Source organism: Mus caroli, unplaced genomic scaffold, assembly GCF_978045245.1.
Source record: "Mus caroli unplaced genomic scaffold, Mus_caroli_1 scaffold_16, whole genome shotgun sequence".
Classification (NCBI taxonomy): Eukaryota; Metazoa; Chordata; class Mammalia; order Rodentia; family Muridae; genus Mus; species Mus caroli.
Genome location: NW_028227271.1, coordinates 15,195,469 through 15,212,426, shown reverse-complemented (window position 1 = coordinate 15,212,426; position 16,958 = coordinate 15,195,469). Strand labels below are relative to the sequence as shown.

Genomic DNA, 16,958 nt, shown 5'->3' with positions numbered 1-16,958 from the left:
TGTGAGAAAGTCCATCTTACACTCCAATGGATGTAGAGATGGTGGAGAATCTTCAGAGATCACTACAATTAATTTAGCCACATTTCAGTAGTTTAAAAAAAAAAAAGATTTATTTATTATATATATGAGTACACCATTGCTCTCTTCAGACACACCAGAATAGGGCATCAGATCCCATTACAGATGGTTGTGAGCCACCATGTGGTTGCTGGGAATTGAACTCAGGACCTCTGGAAGAGCAGCCAGTGCTCTTAATCACTGAGCCATCTCTCCAGACCCCATTTCAGTAGTTTCTAAATGTCACATTATTTGCTAAGTTCCTTCCTAGACCCTCAGAACATAAGAGGGACAAGGCAGTCTGTCTAGCAGGGAGTGTGGTCCACACCCAGTTTGAGTAGAAAGGACCACATCCCTGTGTGAATTGGCTGCAGTGTTGCTGGCAGGCCTGGCCCTTGTTCACTGCATGCTTGGCTTCCTCTGCTCATAGGAGACCGAATATCCTCGTGCCCACTTGTGCTTTGGATGGACCAGACAGAATTTCTCAGGTGTTTTATGGCATGCTTAGGATAGGACTAAACACTCCAGATTCCACAAAACATGCCCAAAGGAAGCTGTGGTCTCTGCCACAAGGAAGTGTCAGTGGAGAAACCATAGTGTAGCTTATGCACAGGCCCCTTGAGCTGTGCTGCTTTCTGCTTTAGTAGCAGCGCTGAGCAGGGACAGTAAGGCGCCACAGGAACCTAAAACCTGTGTCGCTTCATTCCTGCTTCATTTCTGCCACCGCTCCTCATCCTCTCCTGCAGCCAAGAAAGCACACAAGTGGCCCAGCTCTCGCTCTTCAGTTTTGTCTTCAGTCACTCCTCCTTGCTACCTGACTTTACTTATCACTTATTTTACCAGTTTTTAAGTTAAAATATAATTACATCATTTCTTCCCTTTCTCCCCCCACCCACCTTTTCCATGCACTCCCTTGCTCCCTCTCAAGGTCACGGCCTCTTTTCTTGTTATTGTTACATACATGTATAACTAGATAAACACAACCTGCTGAGCCAGTTTAGTGTTGCTTGTATGTGTATGATTTCAGGCTGACACTTGGAATTGGATAACTAATTAGGGGGCTCATCCTAATTCTTCCACTGTCAGCAGTCCTTAACTTGCCTGTAGTTCTTTCTCAAGGGTGGGATCTAGTGAGGTTTCCTCTTCCACAAAAGCTTGACTTGTGGTGACATTTTTTTAGGTCTTGTTTAGACATCCATATTGCTGAGTTACCATGGACATAGCTTCCCTATCATTTCTAGAAGACATGACCCCACAGCAGACTTTCTGGTCCTCTGGCTCCTGCAGTCTTCCAGCCCAGTCTTCCACAATATTTCCTGAACATTATGTGCATGAGCTGTGTTGTATGTGTTCCCACGGAGACTGGGCACCCCGTGACCAGTAGTTGACTGAATTTTGAGCATTTGAAGTCTGCCGTAACTGTCTGTGCTGCGAAGGGAAGCTTCTCTGATGAGTGGAGAGAACATTGAGAGTGTATGAGGAACTGTGCTGATCCAGTAGGTTCTCCTCTAAGGGCCATAACCTCATTAGCCCTGGGAAGCTGGCCTGGATCCTACAAGTCCTGTGTCCAAAATACGTTGTCTTCAGCAATGGGACTTACCTCCAACCTCTGTGAGGCAGCCAAGGGCAGCAGAAGTACGCTGTGTTGTTTTGGGAGTTTGAAATCCCCTCACCAGCAATTCCTACTAGTATTGTTTTTTAATCTTTGTACCTTCTGTTTTAATAAGGATGCAGGTTCAGGCTGCTATATCCCAGGCCAATTCTGCTTCATCTCTTCATTCCTTCCCCATGCCATACACTGTGTTTGTGTGTGTGTGATCTTATGACACAGAGCTGACTCAGTAACCAAAACTGACTTTGAATTTTGCATCCTCCTGCTCTACCTTCCAAGTGTTTTGATTATAGACTTGAGCTACCATATCTGACAAGTCCTTTTCTTAAGGCCTAATTAAATTAACAGGTTAGGGGTTTTGGGTTTGGTTTTGCTTTGGGTTTTGGGTTTTGGGGTTTTTTGTTTTGTTTTTTGTTTTTGGCTGGTTGGTTGGTTGGTATCTCTTTGGATAGAGTATCCTTATGTGGCTCTCTGGCTGGCCTGGAAAGAACTGTCCTTGATCTCACTGAGCTATCCCTATCTCCAGCTCCTGGGTGCCATGACTAAAGTAGTCCACCACCAGACCTGGCTGTTTCTATTTTTGTTAGGGCCTTTTGTGTGCTTGCTTTGGGTGTTTGGAGAAAGTGTCTTTTGTAATTCATTGCTGAGGGTGGTTTTGAATTTCATTTTTTTAAATATTTTTTCAAAGATTTATTTATTTATTTTAGGTATATGAGTACACTGAAGCTGTCTTCAGGCAGGCCAGAAGAGGGCATCAGATCCCATTACAGAAGGCTGTGAGCCACCATGTGGTTGCTGGGAATTGAACTCAGGACCTCTGGAAGAGCAGTTAGTGCTCTTAACTGCTGAGCCATCTCTCCAATTTCACTTTTATTCATTGTATTTTGTGTGTTTGTTTGAGACAAGGGTTTTACCATGTAACTCTGGCTGGGCTTAACTCACTCTGTAGAGCAGGCTGGCCTCAAACTCTCAGAGATTGGTCTGCTTCTGACTTCCAAGGTAAAGGGCTTTGCCTCCATGTCTGGCCAGTCATTGTATTTTATTTTAGGTTTTTCTTAAAAGCAGTGGTGTCATATTTAATCCAGTTTAGTCAAATCGCTCACTCTTTGTTGGGTTTTATTTTTTCTTTACCTTTATTTCTGTTGTTTCCACATTTTCCTAATTTTTGCTATTGATTTTTTTCTCATCAGCTTAAAAATTCTGAAGCCCAGTGTGGTGATGCCACCTTTAATCTCAACACTCAAGAGGCCAAGGCAGGGAGAGTTCTTTTGAGTTCCAGGCCAGTCTGGTCTACACAGTGAGTTTCAGGCCAGCCTAGTCTACATAGTGAGACTTTGTCTTAAAAATAAAATAAAAATGGAGAGTTGACTCGGTGGTTTTTTGTTTTCTTGTTTTTGTTTTTCTTTTTTAGATTTATTTTATTTATATGAGTACACTATTGCTGTCTTCAGACACAGCAGAAGAGAGCATCAGTTCCAATTACAGATAGTTGTGAGCCACCATGTGGTTGCTGGGATTTGAACTCAGGACCTCTGGAAGAGCAGTCAGTGCTCTTAACTGCTGAGCCATCTCTCCGGGCCCTGGCTTAGTGGTTTTAGAATATTTGTTCCTAGTTGGGCAATGGTGGCACTCGCCTTTAATCCCAATGCTTGGGAGGCAGAGGCAGGTGGATTTCTGAGTTCAAGGCCAGCCTGATCTACAGAGTGAGTTCCAGGACAGCCAGGGCTACACAGAGAAACCCTGTCTTGAAAAACCAAAAACAAACAAACAAACAAAAGAATATTTGTTCCTCTTGCAGGGGATCTGAGTTTAATCACAAACACCCATATAGTGGCTCACAATCATCTGTAACTCCAATTCCAGAATAATCTGATAACTCTCCATGACCTCAGAAGGCAGCAGGCACATAGACGGTGCACATGTGTAAAATAACACCTTTGTTAAATTCTGCTGTAAGCTTTTTTCTCATTAATATTTAAGATACTTACAAGAGTCATAGGTGACAAAAGGATAAATTATATATGTCTTAAAACACTATTCTGAAAGTAATTATTGTAGCTTGAGCTGGAGAAGATGGCTCAGCAGTTAAGAGCAGTCTCTGTTCTTCCAGAGGATTTGGGTTCAATTCCCAGCACCCACATGGCTGCATGTGACTGTCTGTAACTCCACAGAGTCTGACCCCCTCACACCAGTGCACATAAAACTAAATAGATTTTAAATCTGACTCCCTCACACCAGTGCTGCACATAAAATTTAATAGATTTTTTTAAACATAGTGTAGCTTTGCTTGGTATTTATTTTGTTGTGTTGTGTTTTATGAGACAAGGCCTCACTAAGAAGTAGCCCCGCTGACTTCACACTCAGATAAAGTGATGGGGTCCTAGGTGTGCATCATCATACCAGCTCTGCGCACATGTGAGGTCACGGTGAGATACACATGGAAAGCTTCACTGTGCTAGCCATGCTTAAGTGTGACGTTCAGTACTGTTAAGTGCATTCATATTTTCTCAGCCAACAATCTCTAGAACCTTTCCATCTTGCAAAACTGAAATTCTGTCCCTACAAAAATCTTACTTTCCCACTAGCCCTACCTCTAGAAGCCCCTATGAATTTGACCACTCTGCAGACCTCATATAAGGGGACCGTGCAGTCATAGTCATCAGCATAATGTCCTTGGGGTTTAGCTGTGTTGCAACATGTCAGAATGTACTTCTTTTGTTCTTAACATACATTCATTTATTTGTTTGTTTGTTTGTTTGTTTGTTTATTCATTTAGAAACAGAGTCTCGCTGTATAGCTCTGGCTAGCCTGGAGATCAGTGTGTACACCAGCTGGCCTCCAAATCACAGAGGTCCATATTTTCTGCCACCCAGGTGCTAGGACTAAACATGTGTGAGATTGAAGATGCCACCATACCCAACTGAAACTTGCTGCTTTATCTAGGCTGGTTGGCCTGTGAGCTCCCAGGATCCTGCTATCTCTGCCCCTAGTGCACTCAGCTTCTACTCCACGGCTGCTTCAGAGACGCACCTGCTCGGTCGGGCCCTTGGCCCATCGTAACTGGTTTTACTGCGGGGAGGGTTGTTACTGAGTTCTAAGAGTTTTGTGTGGTTTGACTATGAATGCCTTACCCTATTTGCAGGTGTTCTCTCTGTTTTATGTTATCTTTGTGCTCTGTTGGGTGTGTCCTTTGAGCACGGGAAGCATTAGTGTAGGGCTGGCACGATGGTGCAGTGGTTAGGAGTACTTCCTGCTCTTGTGGAGGACTGGAATGTGGTTCCCAGCTTCTGCACTAGGCATTTCACACCCACCTGTCACGCCAGCTCCAGGAGGTCAGCTCCCTCTTCTGGCCTCCATGGGTACCTACACATATATGCTCAGATGTACAGACAAATAAAAATAAATCTTTAAAAAAAAAAAAAAAAAAAAAAGCAGCCGGGTGTGGTGGCACATGCCTTTAATCCCAGCACTTGGGAGGCAGAGGCAGGCACTGAGTTCGAGGCCAGCCTGGTCTACAAAGTGAGTTCCAGGACAGCCAAGGCTATACAGAGAAACCCTGTCTTGGGGGGGGGGGCTTTAGTTTGAGAGCTGGAGAGATGGTTGAGAGGTTTCAGAGCAGTGGCTGCTCTTCCAGAGGACCTGAGTTTGAACTTTGATTTCCAGCATCCACATGAGCGTATTACCGTCTATAACCCCAGCCTTCCTCTGTATTCCAAGGGCACCAGACACAGACATGGTACACATACATACATGCAGGCAAAGTAATTACCTTTTTGAAACATCATTTGACCATATTCAGAGAGGTAGTATTGAGCTGCCTGTTCTGTCCTTGCCTGAGTGCTACAGCATTCAGTCACAGCGGTACATCCCATCAATCATGCTTTGGGGAAGGGTTTGTTCAAGATGAGAAACTCCTAGCCTCAAGGAACCACCTTGGCAAAACAAAGCTTTTTTAGATATAACCGAAGTTGGCTGAAGGAAAGAGTCCTGTAGCTGAAGTGGGGAAGATGGCAGACCCTAGCCCTTGGTAGTAGGACCACCTGCCCTGTGTCCAGCGCCTTCCTGCAGCCTGTGTGGACTAACGGCTAGCTCCTCCTCACATCCTGCCATCTGCTTTCACATTGCTGTGGGCATCAGCCTCAGTGGCTTCTCTCTTGTCTAGTGATCTGTGAGCTGTCTCATGCCAGAGCCCTAAATGCCATTTCTCTAACATGGGCTGTTCTTGGCCACATGATTGCCCAGGATTGCCCATCCTTCCTTAAGTTACATGAAGGAGTTTTCCCATGATCCCTCCCCGGTGCCATAAATCCCCAAAGAGTAGATTTTGGGTTTTTTTTTTTTTTTTGGTTTTTGTTTTGTTTGGGTGTGGAGGAGTTGTTGATGATGCTGTTTTGAGACAGTCTCTCTGTGATATAGCTCTGGCTGTCCTGAAGCTTGCTATGTAGATCAGGCTAGCATTGAACTGACAGAGATCCATGTGTTTATGCCTCCCAAGTGCTGGGATTAAAGGAATGTGTCACTCTTCCTGGCCCGGAAATGGTAGATTTGTGCAGTCAGTCTTGTATAGTGTGTATATATGGTTCTAGGCCAGGCATAGTGGCATAGGCCTTTAATCCTAACACTTAGAAGACAGAGAAAAATGAATTTCTATTTGAGGCTAACCTCATCTACATAGCGAATTCCAGGCTAGCTTTGGCTACATGGTAAAACCCTGTCCCAAAATGTCTTTTGTTAGCCAGGTATGATGGTGCATGCTTTTAATCCCAGCACTCAGGCCAAGGGCATTCTGTTCTACATAGTGAGTTCTAGCCCTGCCAGGACTATGTACCAAGACCTTGTCTGAAGAAGGAAAAAAAAAAAAGCTTTACTTTAAAAAATGGCTCTAATTTCCAAATTATGTAATAATAATTGTACTGCTAGATTGTCTATTCTGTGTGAGAGTAGGGATGTTTCTTTCTGTTGTGTGTACTGTGTATTCGTAGTTGAAGTGATAGTATGTTATTCTGCTCTAAACTTCCCTGGGCATGCTGGCGCTTCTCGCTACCCGCCCAAATGTTTTGGATTCACAAATGAAACACACATACATACACAGAGAGACTTCTATTTAATATGTCTTAAACAACACAATGGCTGAGCACTTCTAAACCTCCCTGCTGCTAACACACTCTTCCCCCCTCCCATATTCTTGAATTATCACTTACTAAAACCTATTTTCCATCCTGGTCACTGCAGCCCTCATGGGCCACAACCCCTGACTCTTACATCTGGGCAGTGTCTCTGTCTCTCTGTCTCTCTGTCCTACACTCCTCAGGTCGGGACCTTTTCCTCACAGGAGATGGCCATTTTCCTTTTCCCTTGAGTTCCTTGCCCACAAACCTCAAAGTCCCGCCTCTGTCTCTCAGCCATTGGCCACCAGCAACTTTACCAATTAGAACCAGCTGGGGGCAGGGACTGTCACTGTCTCACAAGCAGACATATGGATTCTCCTGTAATTTGGGAACCTAGTTAACATAAGCAATAAACCAAATCCACAGCACATAGTACCTACTTAATAAACATTCCTGGGCAAATGACATTTACCTTCTCACTAACTCAGGGGAACGAGGCTCGTGAAGGGAGAAGCCCATCATGGTTCAGCCCAGCCGAGGCTGTCCAGGTCATGCGCTACTGTTGCCTCTTGGCCCGGAGTGTCTCCAGTCAAGTATCTTCCAAGGACATAGGTGTCATCACACCCTATCGGAAGCAGGTAAGCCCACCAGGACTGTACCTTGTTATACACAGCCACTGTGGCCCTTGGTCCATGGTTTCTGAAGGGCAGAAACGAGCTCATTCTCAACAGCAGATTTGCAAAGAAGCAAGATCCTGTTGGGTGAGACTGGATACAAACTGGCAGACTATCCAGCTCGTGGTCAGTACTGACCAGACGCCTGTCTTACTGTAGCCAGGGCTGAGCATTATTTTTACATTCTAGATAGTTACGTCGCAAGCATTTACATAAGGGTCTATGAGATAGCTTGGTATTTTGTCCCTTGGGAGGAGAAGCAGGAAAATCTCTGAGGACAGGGCCAGCCAGGGCTATATTTTAAGACACTGTCCCAACAACAGCAATAATAATGACAAAGCTTTGTAGGTATAATAGTTCACATCGTTAGCTACAGCATTTGGGACACTGAGGCAAGGAGGATTGCTGCTAGTTAGAGACTAGTCTGGGTTGTTTATTTTCTAGACCAGAGTGGGCTCCACTGTGAGACTCTGTTGAGAAGGGGTGGGGCTAGAAGGGAAAGGAAGGGAAAGGAAGAAGGGAAGGGGAAGGGAGGGAGATCTTGTCTACTCCAGCCCTCGCTAGTATTTCTCAGAAGTAATGAATGCTGTTGGAATTTTGGAATGTGACCCTTACATAGGATTGTAAGGCAGCACTGCCAACCCTATAAAATTGTTTATAGATTGTGACAACCAGAAATTACCCATTTACCTGTTCTGAAGCTGCGCTGTGAAGAAAGGTATCTTCCATACCAAACACAGGCTTCAGTGGTTGAGTTTCTGCCCCCATGGAATACAGACCACCAAAGCACAGGGAGAAGCCCTGGAATAGAACAGTTACCTTGCACAGGGAATTGAGAACAAATGGTCTTTGTTGAAAGTCAGCTGATGTGTTATATAAGTATTTTTTTCTGAAGTGAAGTAAGAGGTGCGAGTGAGTATTTACTTCTGGTAGCACATACATAGTGATAACTTGACTAAGCACACAGCCAGTTGATTCCACGCTTCCTCTTTGCTATATCTGGGGCCATGGCCGCACAGCTTTGGAAACACAGTATCAATTTCATCTTGATTGCTATAGTGCAGCTGACTAACAAGTCCATATATTTTTTCTTTTTTTATTTATTCTTTCATATATTACATCCTGACTCCAGTTTCCCCTCCCTCCTCTCCTTGCAGCCCTTCCCTCCACTTTCCCCCTCCCCTAGATTCACTCTTCTGTTTACCTTCTAAAAAAGGGCAGACCTCCCAGGGATAGTAAGCAGACATGGCATATCGAGTTACAGTTAGAGTAAGTACGTCCCTCAAGTTAAGGCTGGATGAGGCAACCCAGTAAGAGGGAGGGAAAGGATCCCAAAATCAGGCAAAAAGAGAGAAACACCCCTGTCCCCACTGTTAGGAATCCCATAAGAACACCAACCTACACAACCATAAGATATGAGGAAGACCTAGGTCAGGCCCGTATGGGAAAACTCCAGCCCAAGGAGGTTAACTGCACCCATGGAAAACAGGAATAATCCTACACCAGCAAAGCCAAAAGGAGGGAAGGACAGACAGACAGACACACACACACACACACACGCACAGTATCAGCAACAACAAAATAACAGGAATTAACAATTATTGATCATTAATATCTCTCAACATCAATGGACTTAATTCCCAATAAAAAGACAAGGCTACAGAATGGATGCAAAAACAGGATCCACCCTTCTGTTGCATACCAGAAACACACCTCAACATCAAAGATAGACATTACCTCAGAGTAAAAGGTTGGAAAAAGATTTTCAAAGCAAATGGACTCCAAAAGCAAACTGGTGTAGCCATTCTCATATTTCACAAAATAGACTTCCACCCAAAATTAATCAAGAGAGATGACGAAAGATACTTTATACTCATCAAAGGAAAAATTCCACCAAGATGATGTCTCAATTCTGAACATCTATGCCCCAAACTCAAGGGTACCCACATTTGGGAAAGAAACATTACTAAAGATATATCGAACCTCTCACATTAATAACAGGAGACTTCAGTACCTCATCCTCACCAATGTGCAGGTCACCAAGACAGAAACTAAAGCGAGAACTAAGGGAGCTAACATACATGATGGCTCAAGTGGCTCTAACAGACATCTACAGAACACTTCACCCAAACACAAAGGAATATACCTTCTTCTCAGCACCTCACACAACCTTCTCCAAAATTGGCCACATACTCAGTCACAGAGTAAGTCTCAAGAGATACAAGAAAATTGAACCGGGCATGGTGACACATGCCTTTAATCCCAGCACTTGGGAGGCAGAGGCAGGTGGATTGCTGAGTTCAAGGCCAGCCTGGTCTACAGAGTGAGTTCCAGGATAGCCAGGGCTACAGAGAAACCCTGTCTCGAAATCCACCCCCCCTCGCACAAAAATTGGAGAGATCTCAGCAATTTAGCAGCATACCTGAAAGTTCTAGAATAAAAACAAGCAAACACATTCAAGAGGAATAAACAGCAGAAATAACCTGAGGGATGAAATCAATAAAATAGAAACAAAGAGAACAATACAAAGAAAATTCAAGAGTTGATTCTTTGAGAAAATCAACAAGATAGACAAATCCTTAACCAAACTAATTAAAGGACAGAGAAAGAAGATCCAGACTAAGAAAATCAGAAACAGAAAGGGGGACATAACAACAGACACTGAGGAAATCCAAAGAACCATTAGTCAGACTTCAAAAACCTATATGCCACAAGAATGGAAAATCTAAAAGAAATAGACTATTTTCTTTTTTATTTTGGGGTTTTTTTGTTTTTTGTTTTTTGGTTTTTTGTTTTTTGGGTGGTTTTTTTTTTTTTTTTGGTTTTTTTTTTTTTTTTTTTTGGTTTTTTGAGACAGGGTTTCTTTGTATAGCTCTGGCTGTCCTGGAACTCACTCTGTAGACCAGGCTGGCCTCGAACTCAGAAATCTGCCTGCCTCTGCCTCCTGAGTGCTGGGATTAAAGGCTTGCGCCACCACTGCCCGGCAGACTATTTTCTTGATAGATACCACTTACCAAAGTTAAATCAAGGCCAAATAAATAATGCAAATAGGCCTATAACTCCTAAGGAAATAGAAGTAGTCATTAAGTCTCCCAAACAGGCTGGAGAGATGGCTCAGTGGTTAAGAGTACTGACTGCTCTTCTAGAGGTCCTGAGTTCAATCCCCAGAAACCACATGGTGGCTCACAACAATCTGTAACTGCCCTCTTCTGGTGTGTCTGAAAAGAGTGTCCGTGTACTCATACATAAAATGAATCTTTTAAAAAAAAAAATGTCTCCCAACCAAAAAAAAAAAAAGCCCAAGGACAGACAATTTAGGCACAGAATTCTACCATACTTTTAAAGAAGAGCTAGAATCAGTACTACTCCTCAAAATATTTCACAAAAATAGGAACAGAAGAACATTGCCAAATTTATTTTATGAGGCCATAGTCACCTTGATACCCAAACCGCACAAAAATTCAACAAAGAAAAAGAATTAAACCAATTTCTCTCATGAACAATGGATGCAAAAATACTTGCAAACCAAATCCAAGAACTTATCACTAAGATGATCCAATATGATCAAACAACCCAGAGACTCTGGTTGTTTTAAAATACAAAAAAAAAAAAAGTCTTCCAATGTAATCTGTCCTATAAACAAACTACAAACGGGAGGGGGGCAGAAAACAAAACAAAAAAAACATGTGATCATCTCATTAGATGTTGGGAGAAAGCCTTTGAGTCTTCCCACACTGCTGCTTCTGTCCAGGCTATTTAGTGTCTCCTCAGCCATGAACACAGCCTCAGCCACTAATATGCCCATCCCCACCTCCAGGAGTGGAAGGGCATTTTTGTTGTTGTTGAGCAGGGGTGGGGCTTGTCTGGTTTTGTTTTGTGGCAAGAGAGACAGCTGGGAACGACTGGTTATTTTCTTGTTTTTATTGGTTTGGTTTTGGTTATGAGCCTAGCTTTTGATAGCTGAGCCATCCTTCCAGACTCCTTTTGTTAGTGTTTGAGTTTATTGTTTATTTATGTTAAATACTGGTTTTTATTTTATGTGTATGAGTGTGTTGCATGCATGCAGTGTTTGTGAGCACTAGAAACTCCTCGGGTGCCCTGGAACTAGTCCTGAGCCACTTGTCAGTTCAAGGAGTCAATTCTGGGTCCTGTAGAAGAGCATCATGCTCTTAATTGCTGAGCCCTCTCTCTAGCTTCTGGGTTTTTGTTTTGTTTTGTTTTGTTTTTTAATTTATTTATTATATGTAAGTACACTGTAGCTGTCCTCAGACACTCCAGAAGAGGGAGTCAGATTTCGTTAAGGATGGTTGTGAGCCACCATGTGGTTGCTGGGATTTGAACTCCTGACCTTCGGAAGAGCAGTCGGGTGCTCTTACCCACTGAGCCATCTCACCAGCCCTAGCTTCTGGTTTTTTAAAGGTGGGGTTTCTCCATGACTCTCAGACTGGCCCAGAACTCATTTTGTAGCACAGGTTAGCCTCAAGCTCATGATCATCCTGCCTCAATCTGCCAGATGCTACTATACCAAGCTTAAATGCTAAGAGGTTTGTGTTGTGTGCTGGAGATCAACCAGGACCTTGTGCATGGTAGACAGAGGCAAAACCACTGAAGTACATCATAGCCCTTTGTGTACTGCCTTTTAAAAATGCCCTTAGTGTTTTCCATTTCATTATTTTATGCTTTTTGATGCACACAGGTATTTTGCCTGACGTATGTCTGTGTACCATGTGACTCCTAGGTGTTCAAGGAGCCCAGAATAGTGTGTCAGATGCCCTAGGACTGTAGTTACTCATGGTTCTGAGCCTTCATGTAGGTACTAGGAATTGAACCTGGGTCATCTAGAAGAATAGCCAGTGCTCTTAACCACTGAGCTATCTTTCTATTCCCCTATCCTACATTTTTTTATCCCCATATTCAGTTCAAAATGTAGCACATACAGGCACATATAACTCCGTATATAAATGTCACTTGTTTGGCAAGAAAAGCAAGTGATGTCTACATTGAAAGTCAGATCTACTGATAAGCAAGAAACCAGGTTGGCTGAGACCCCCAGGGATATCTTCTCTAGTCCCCAGTATTCCCGTCCACTGCAGCGCTAGGTTAATCCTGGGTCCTCGCCTACACTAATGTCACAGCCCTGTCCCTGGCCTGCCCTCTGTGGGTGCCACTGACAGCTGCTTGGAGCCTGGGGGGTGCAGTGTTAGGTTATTTTTCTTCACTGTGGCAAAACCAAGGCAGTTTACAAAAGAAAGTGTTGGTTTTGGCTTGTGGTTATAGAGTCACAGTACTGGCACAAAAGCCAAGTAAGAGCTCACATCTTCCAGAAGCAGAAGGCAGAGAGAGCACACTGTGCAAATAACATGAGCTTTTAAATAACAACACTTGCTGAACTCAAATGGTTAAGACATATTGATAGATATTACCAAAGAAGAAAATACATATGTCTAGGGAAATAGTTGGGATTTTAAAACTTCATGAGAAAAGCTCACAACTAAGAATTTTCCAGACAAGTTGGAAAATCATTCCTCAACTTGTCACAAACCTGCAGCAGCTGCTTCTGTGTAGCCCTGTTAGAAGGAGCCAGAAAAGCTGACTGAATTCTCCAACATCCTCTCATTGGGTGTTAATGGCACCAAGGATACCTAGCTGCAGAGGTGGTCTGAGAATGAATGGTGTATATTGCTGTGATCAAGACACTGTGACTCAGGACACTGCCTCTCAAATCCCTGCATGGCCTCACATCAGAAGCAGGTTTGAATAATTAGAGATGCCAGGTAAACAGGTCAGAACAAAACTGCTGAAGACCGGGACACTTAACTGAGCTTGTGCACAGCAGTGCTGCACTAGCTTTAGGCTACAGAAGCAGTGGGTCATTCTATGGCAAACCAGTGTGACAGCAGTGGGACAATGGACTAATGGTGTCCCAGGCTCTGCATCTGGCCACATGGTCCCTGTGTGCCTTCCTAAGCATCACATGTCAGAGCTTTAGGGACTCTATGGTGGTTGGAATGAGAATGCCCTAGAGGCTCATTTTTGTCCCTAGTTGATGGAACTGTCGACATTGTAGCATCTGTTCCTGCAGACTTCCAGCAGTCACCCATTAAGCTTACAGTGTCCTCGCATTTCTGTATCCACAGCCTCAAAATGCTCCTAAGTTCCTTGTGCAGACCAGCTGCAAAGGCCTGAGAGTGACAGGATCAAGCTTTGCTGTAGCAAAGGCCACACTTCTCCCACACACATTTTCTGTTACATCCCCATATCACCTTGAGAACACTGATGAAACAACTCAGTGGGGAGGAGAGGACTCATGTTGGCTCATGATTTCAGAGGACTTCATTCGTCACAGTGGGGAAGACATGGTGGAGTAGCTTAGTCCATGACAGCAGAGCATGTGGTAGGACTGTTGACATCACCGAGGACTAGGACGCAAGGTTAGATGGCCCTTGAGAAACCCTCAGTGACCCACTTCTCCTTGCTGAGCCCACTCTCTAAAAGTTGCACAGCTTCCCAAAATAGTGCTACCAGCTGTGGACCAAGTACTCAGAATAAGAGTGGGAAAGGGGGCTGGTGAGATGGCTCAGTGGGTAAGAGCACCCAATTGCTCTTCTGAAGGTCCAGAGTTCAAATCCCAGCAACCACATGGTGGCTCACAACCATCCGTAACGAGATCTGGCGCCCTCTTCTGGAGTGTCTGAGGACAGCTACAGTGTACTTACATATAATAAATAAATAAATCTTTAAAAAAAAAAAAAGAATCACTCTGAACTTTAAAAAAAAAAAAAGAGAGAGTGGGAAAGGAAGATTCAAACCATACTAGTAAGGCTGGGCGTGGTGGCACACGCCTTTAATCCCAGCAGTTGGGAGGCAGAGGCAGGCGGATTTCTGAGTTTGAGGCCAGCCTGGTCTACAGAGTGAGTTCCAGGACAGCCAGGGCTACACAGAGAAACCCTGTCTCAAAAACAAAACAAAACGTACTAGTATTTGGATTAACTATAATAGTAAATATCTTGATTTTTTTTAAATGTCATTTTAATCTTTTAACCTCTTTTAAAGGTGGAAAAAATAAAAATCCTTCTGCGAAATGTGGATTTGACTGACATAAAGGTTGGCTCAGTGGAGGAGTTCCAGGGACAAGAGTACCTGGTCATCGTCATCTCCACTGTAAGTGCTCGCTCGCTCGCTCGCTGTGGCCGGCTGGCATGCGCTTGACAGTGCCGGTTATTTAGCGAGTGATCAATCTATTCAGAGAAATGAAAGAACCTGGTCCACAGTGTAACAGACTGCACTACACACTCGGGGGGTTCCAAAAGAGCCAATGATAGCACATTGTTTAACCAAACCCAAAGATCAGGAGGCCAGCTACAGAGGATCTAGGAAGAAATAGCTAGTTCATGGAGGGATAAGATGGGGAAAGAAAGGCATGGTAGGAAACAGAGGTAGGTGGGTCTCTTTGACTTTGAAGCAAGCCTGGTCTACATAGTGAGTTCTAGGGCAACCATGGCTACATAGTGAGACCCTGCCTCAAAAAAAAAAAAAAAAAGAAAGAAAAGAAAAGATAAAGATGGCTAGGGAACAGAGAGGGCAGAAGTCAGAAGAAGACCCCAGTACAGTGGCCTTTGTACCACCACACAAGGACAGCTCTACTCTCATACCACTGCCTATTAATCCTTAAAATATCTCCATTGCAAGGACATGCTAACTGCAGATAGAAAACTCAGATGCAGAAGAGAAAATTCACACCATCTAAAACTTTACTACCCAACATAACCTGTTAGCATCTGGGGGTCTCCCTCTCTGTAGTGTGCTATTAGCCCTGTCTCATTTAAAAATAAATAAGGCCATGTTGCTTCTTAACCTTCCTGTTTTCAAGTATCAAGAAAAACACTTAAAATACTATATTTCTTCATCTTTGTGTCCCTAGGTGCGGTCAAATGAAGATAGATTTGAAGATGACCGTTATTTTTTGGGTTTCTTGTCCAATTCAAAAAGATTTAATGTTGCAATCACAAGACCCAAAGCACTGCTGATCATTCTGGGAAACCCTCATGTGCTTGTCAGAGTAAGTTTGCAGGACACTGGGACACTTGATGTGGAAAGGGAGGGAAGGACACAGGTCTCAGGAAATGACTTGTTAGCTTCAGCATACACCTGGCACCCGGAGGGAGACGGAGGGTGACTCGGGCCTCACTCGTCTCTCACTCTCCTCAGGATCCCTGTTTTGGAGCGCTGCTAGAATACAGTGTTAGCAATGGTGTCTACACAGGGTGTGATCTACCTCCTGAACTCCAGGCTCTCCAAAAGTGAGCACTCCAGTCCACTTCCTAAAAGGTGGGCTCTTTGGACTCCCCAACCCTCCCATATTGGTTCTTCCTTAAAACCCCATGCACCCAAACCCACTGAAGCCTCAGGACCAGCCTGGATGCTTTCTTGACTCTTCTGACCCCTGGGCTGCAGCAGCCACTGTCTGGACTTTAGTGGCAACGCCGCACTCACTACCTTGTGTACCTTGACAGGTAAAGCACCGTGGAGGAAAGAGTGTGGCTCCACGTGTTCACCTTAAGCAGGCTGTGGCTAGACAGCTGTGCCAGGATCTGTGGACACCGTGGAGTCTGCTACAACAGGGAGCCATTGAGCCTTATCCTATGGGCCATTAGGTCCAGCCATGCTTCAGTCTTCTGTGACTCCTGCGGCTTCCTGGTCTCAAGACTGAATGTTGGTATGCATGGGACCACTGAGTCAGCTGGGCTGCTCCTGCTTCCTTGGACTGACCTTGGTTCATTACAGTTAGTTTCTGCCTGTGGGCAATCACTGCCACTACACTCCCCCAAATAAACACTCCCTAACCCCAGACCCCTTTCTGTCTCAGGACGCACCTGTGCCAGTGTTAAGGGTTTTGCACCCTACTAGCTACAATCTTTGCAGTTGGTCCCACCATCATCTGCTGTATCCTGATCCAGATGTGTGTGAAACAGCATGAAAGGCCACCAGCTCCTCTCACCTATGAACAGCCTCTGCTGGTTGTGTTGTAATGCCTGGGACCAAGGGTCTTGAATAGAACCAGGCCCACCTAGAACCCAGTATTTCTAGAAGGGGCAGTCAGTTAGGGCCTGTACTAGAGCCCTGCCTGTCTTCCCTGGGCTGTCCCTACACTCAAGTAGATGCCAGCTTCTAAGAGCCTTCATAGGTTGTGGGGATGGGCTCCTTAATGGACCAAAGTGGACTTGCAGTCTGCTCAGAGAGCAGACTAAGCAGAGAACTAAAATTTCACCAAGCTCCCTCCCCCAGCTTAGGGGAGAGGCCAGCACAGGTGCTGTGGCTCTACTGTAGGCCCTGCTGCCAAAAGACCTATACTTGGAGGCTGGGCTTTTCTGAGCCCAGGGTGAGCAAGGTGGGGTTTAGCCCTCTTGTGCAGGTGAAGACTGGGATCATGGAGAGATCCACTATGAGATCATAGGACCTCCTGCTCTAAAAGCCTACCCCATCCTATTATAGTGTTCTCCCTCCATG

The 16,958-nt window shown here is 44.5% G+C and overlaps 1 protein-coding gene across 3 annotated transcripts in view; it reads left to right on the top strand.

Annotated features, from left to right (window-relative positions):
* Mov10l1 (Mov10 like RNA helicase 1) overlaps nucleotides 1-16,293 on the top strand; it is a 62,912-nt gene extending 46,619 nt beyond the window's left edge. The window contains exons 23-27 of one of the 3 annotated variants that reach the window (XM_021184120.3): nucleotides 7,266-7,415; nucleotides 14,505-14,612; nucleotides 15,373-15,510; nucleotides 15,660-15,751; nucleotides 15,965-16,293. In XM_021184120.3, coding sequence (XP_021039779.1) covers nucleotides 7,266-7,415; nucleotides 14,505-14,612; nucleotides 15,373-15,510; nucleotides 15,660-15,751; nucleotides 15,965-15,968 — 492 coding nt within the window. In that variant the 3' untranslated portion in view covers nucleotides 15,969-16,293. Of the gene's footprint in view, nucleotides 1-2,859; nucleotides 3,016-7,265; nucleotides 7,416-14,504; nucleotides 14,613-15,372; nucleotides 15,511-15,659; nucleotides 15,780-15,964 lie in introns of those variants that run through there. The other 2 variants (XM_021184119.3, XM_085831484.1) reach the window with 2 other exon arrangements.
* Nucleotides 16,294-16,958: the final 665 nt, after the last annotated feature.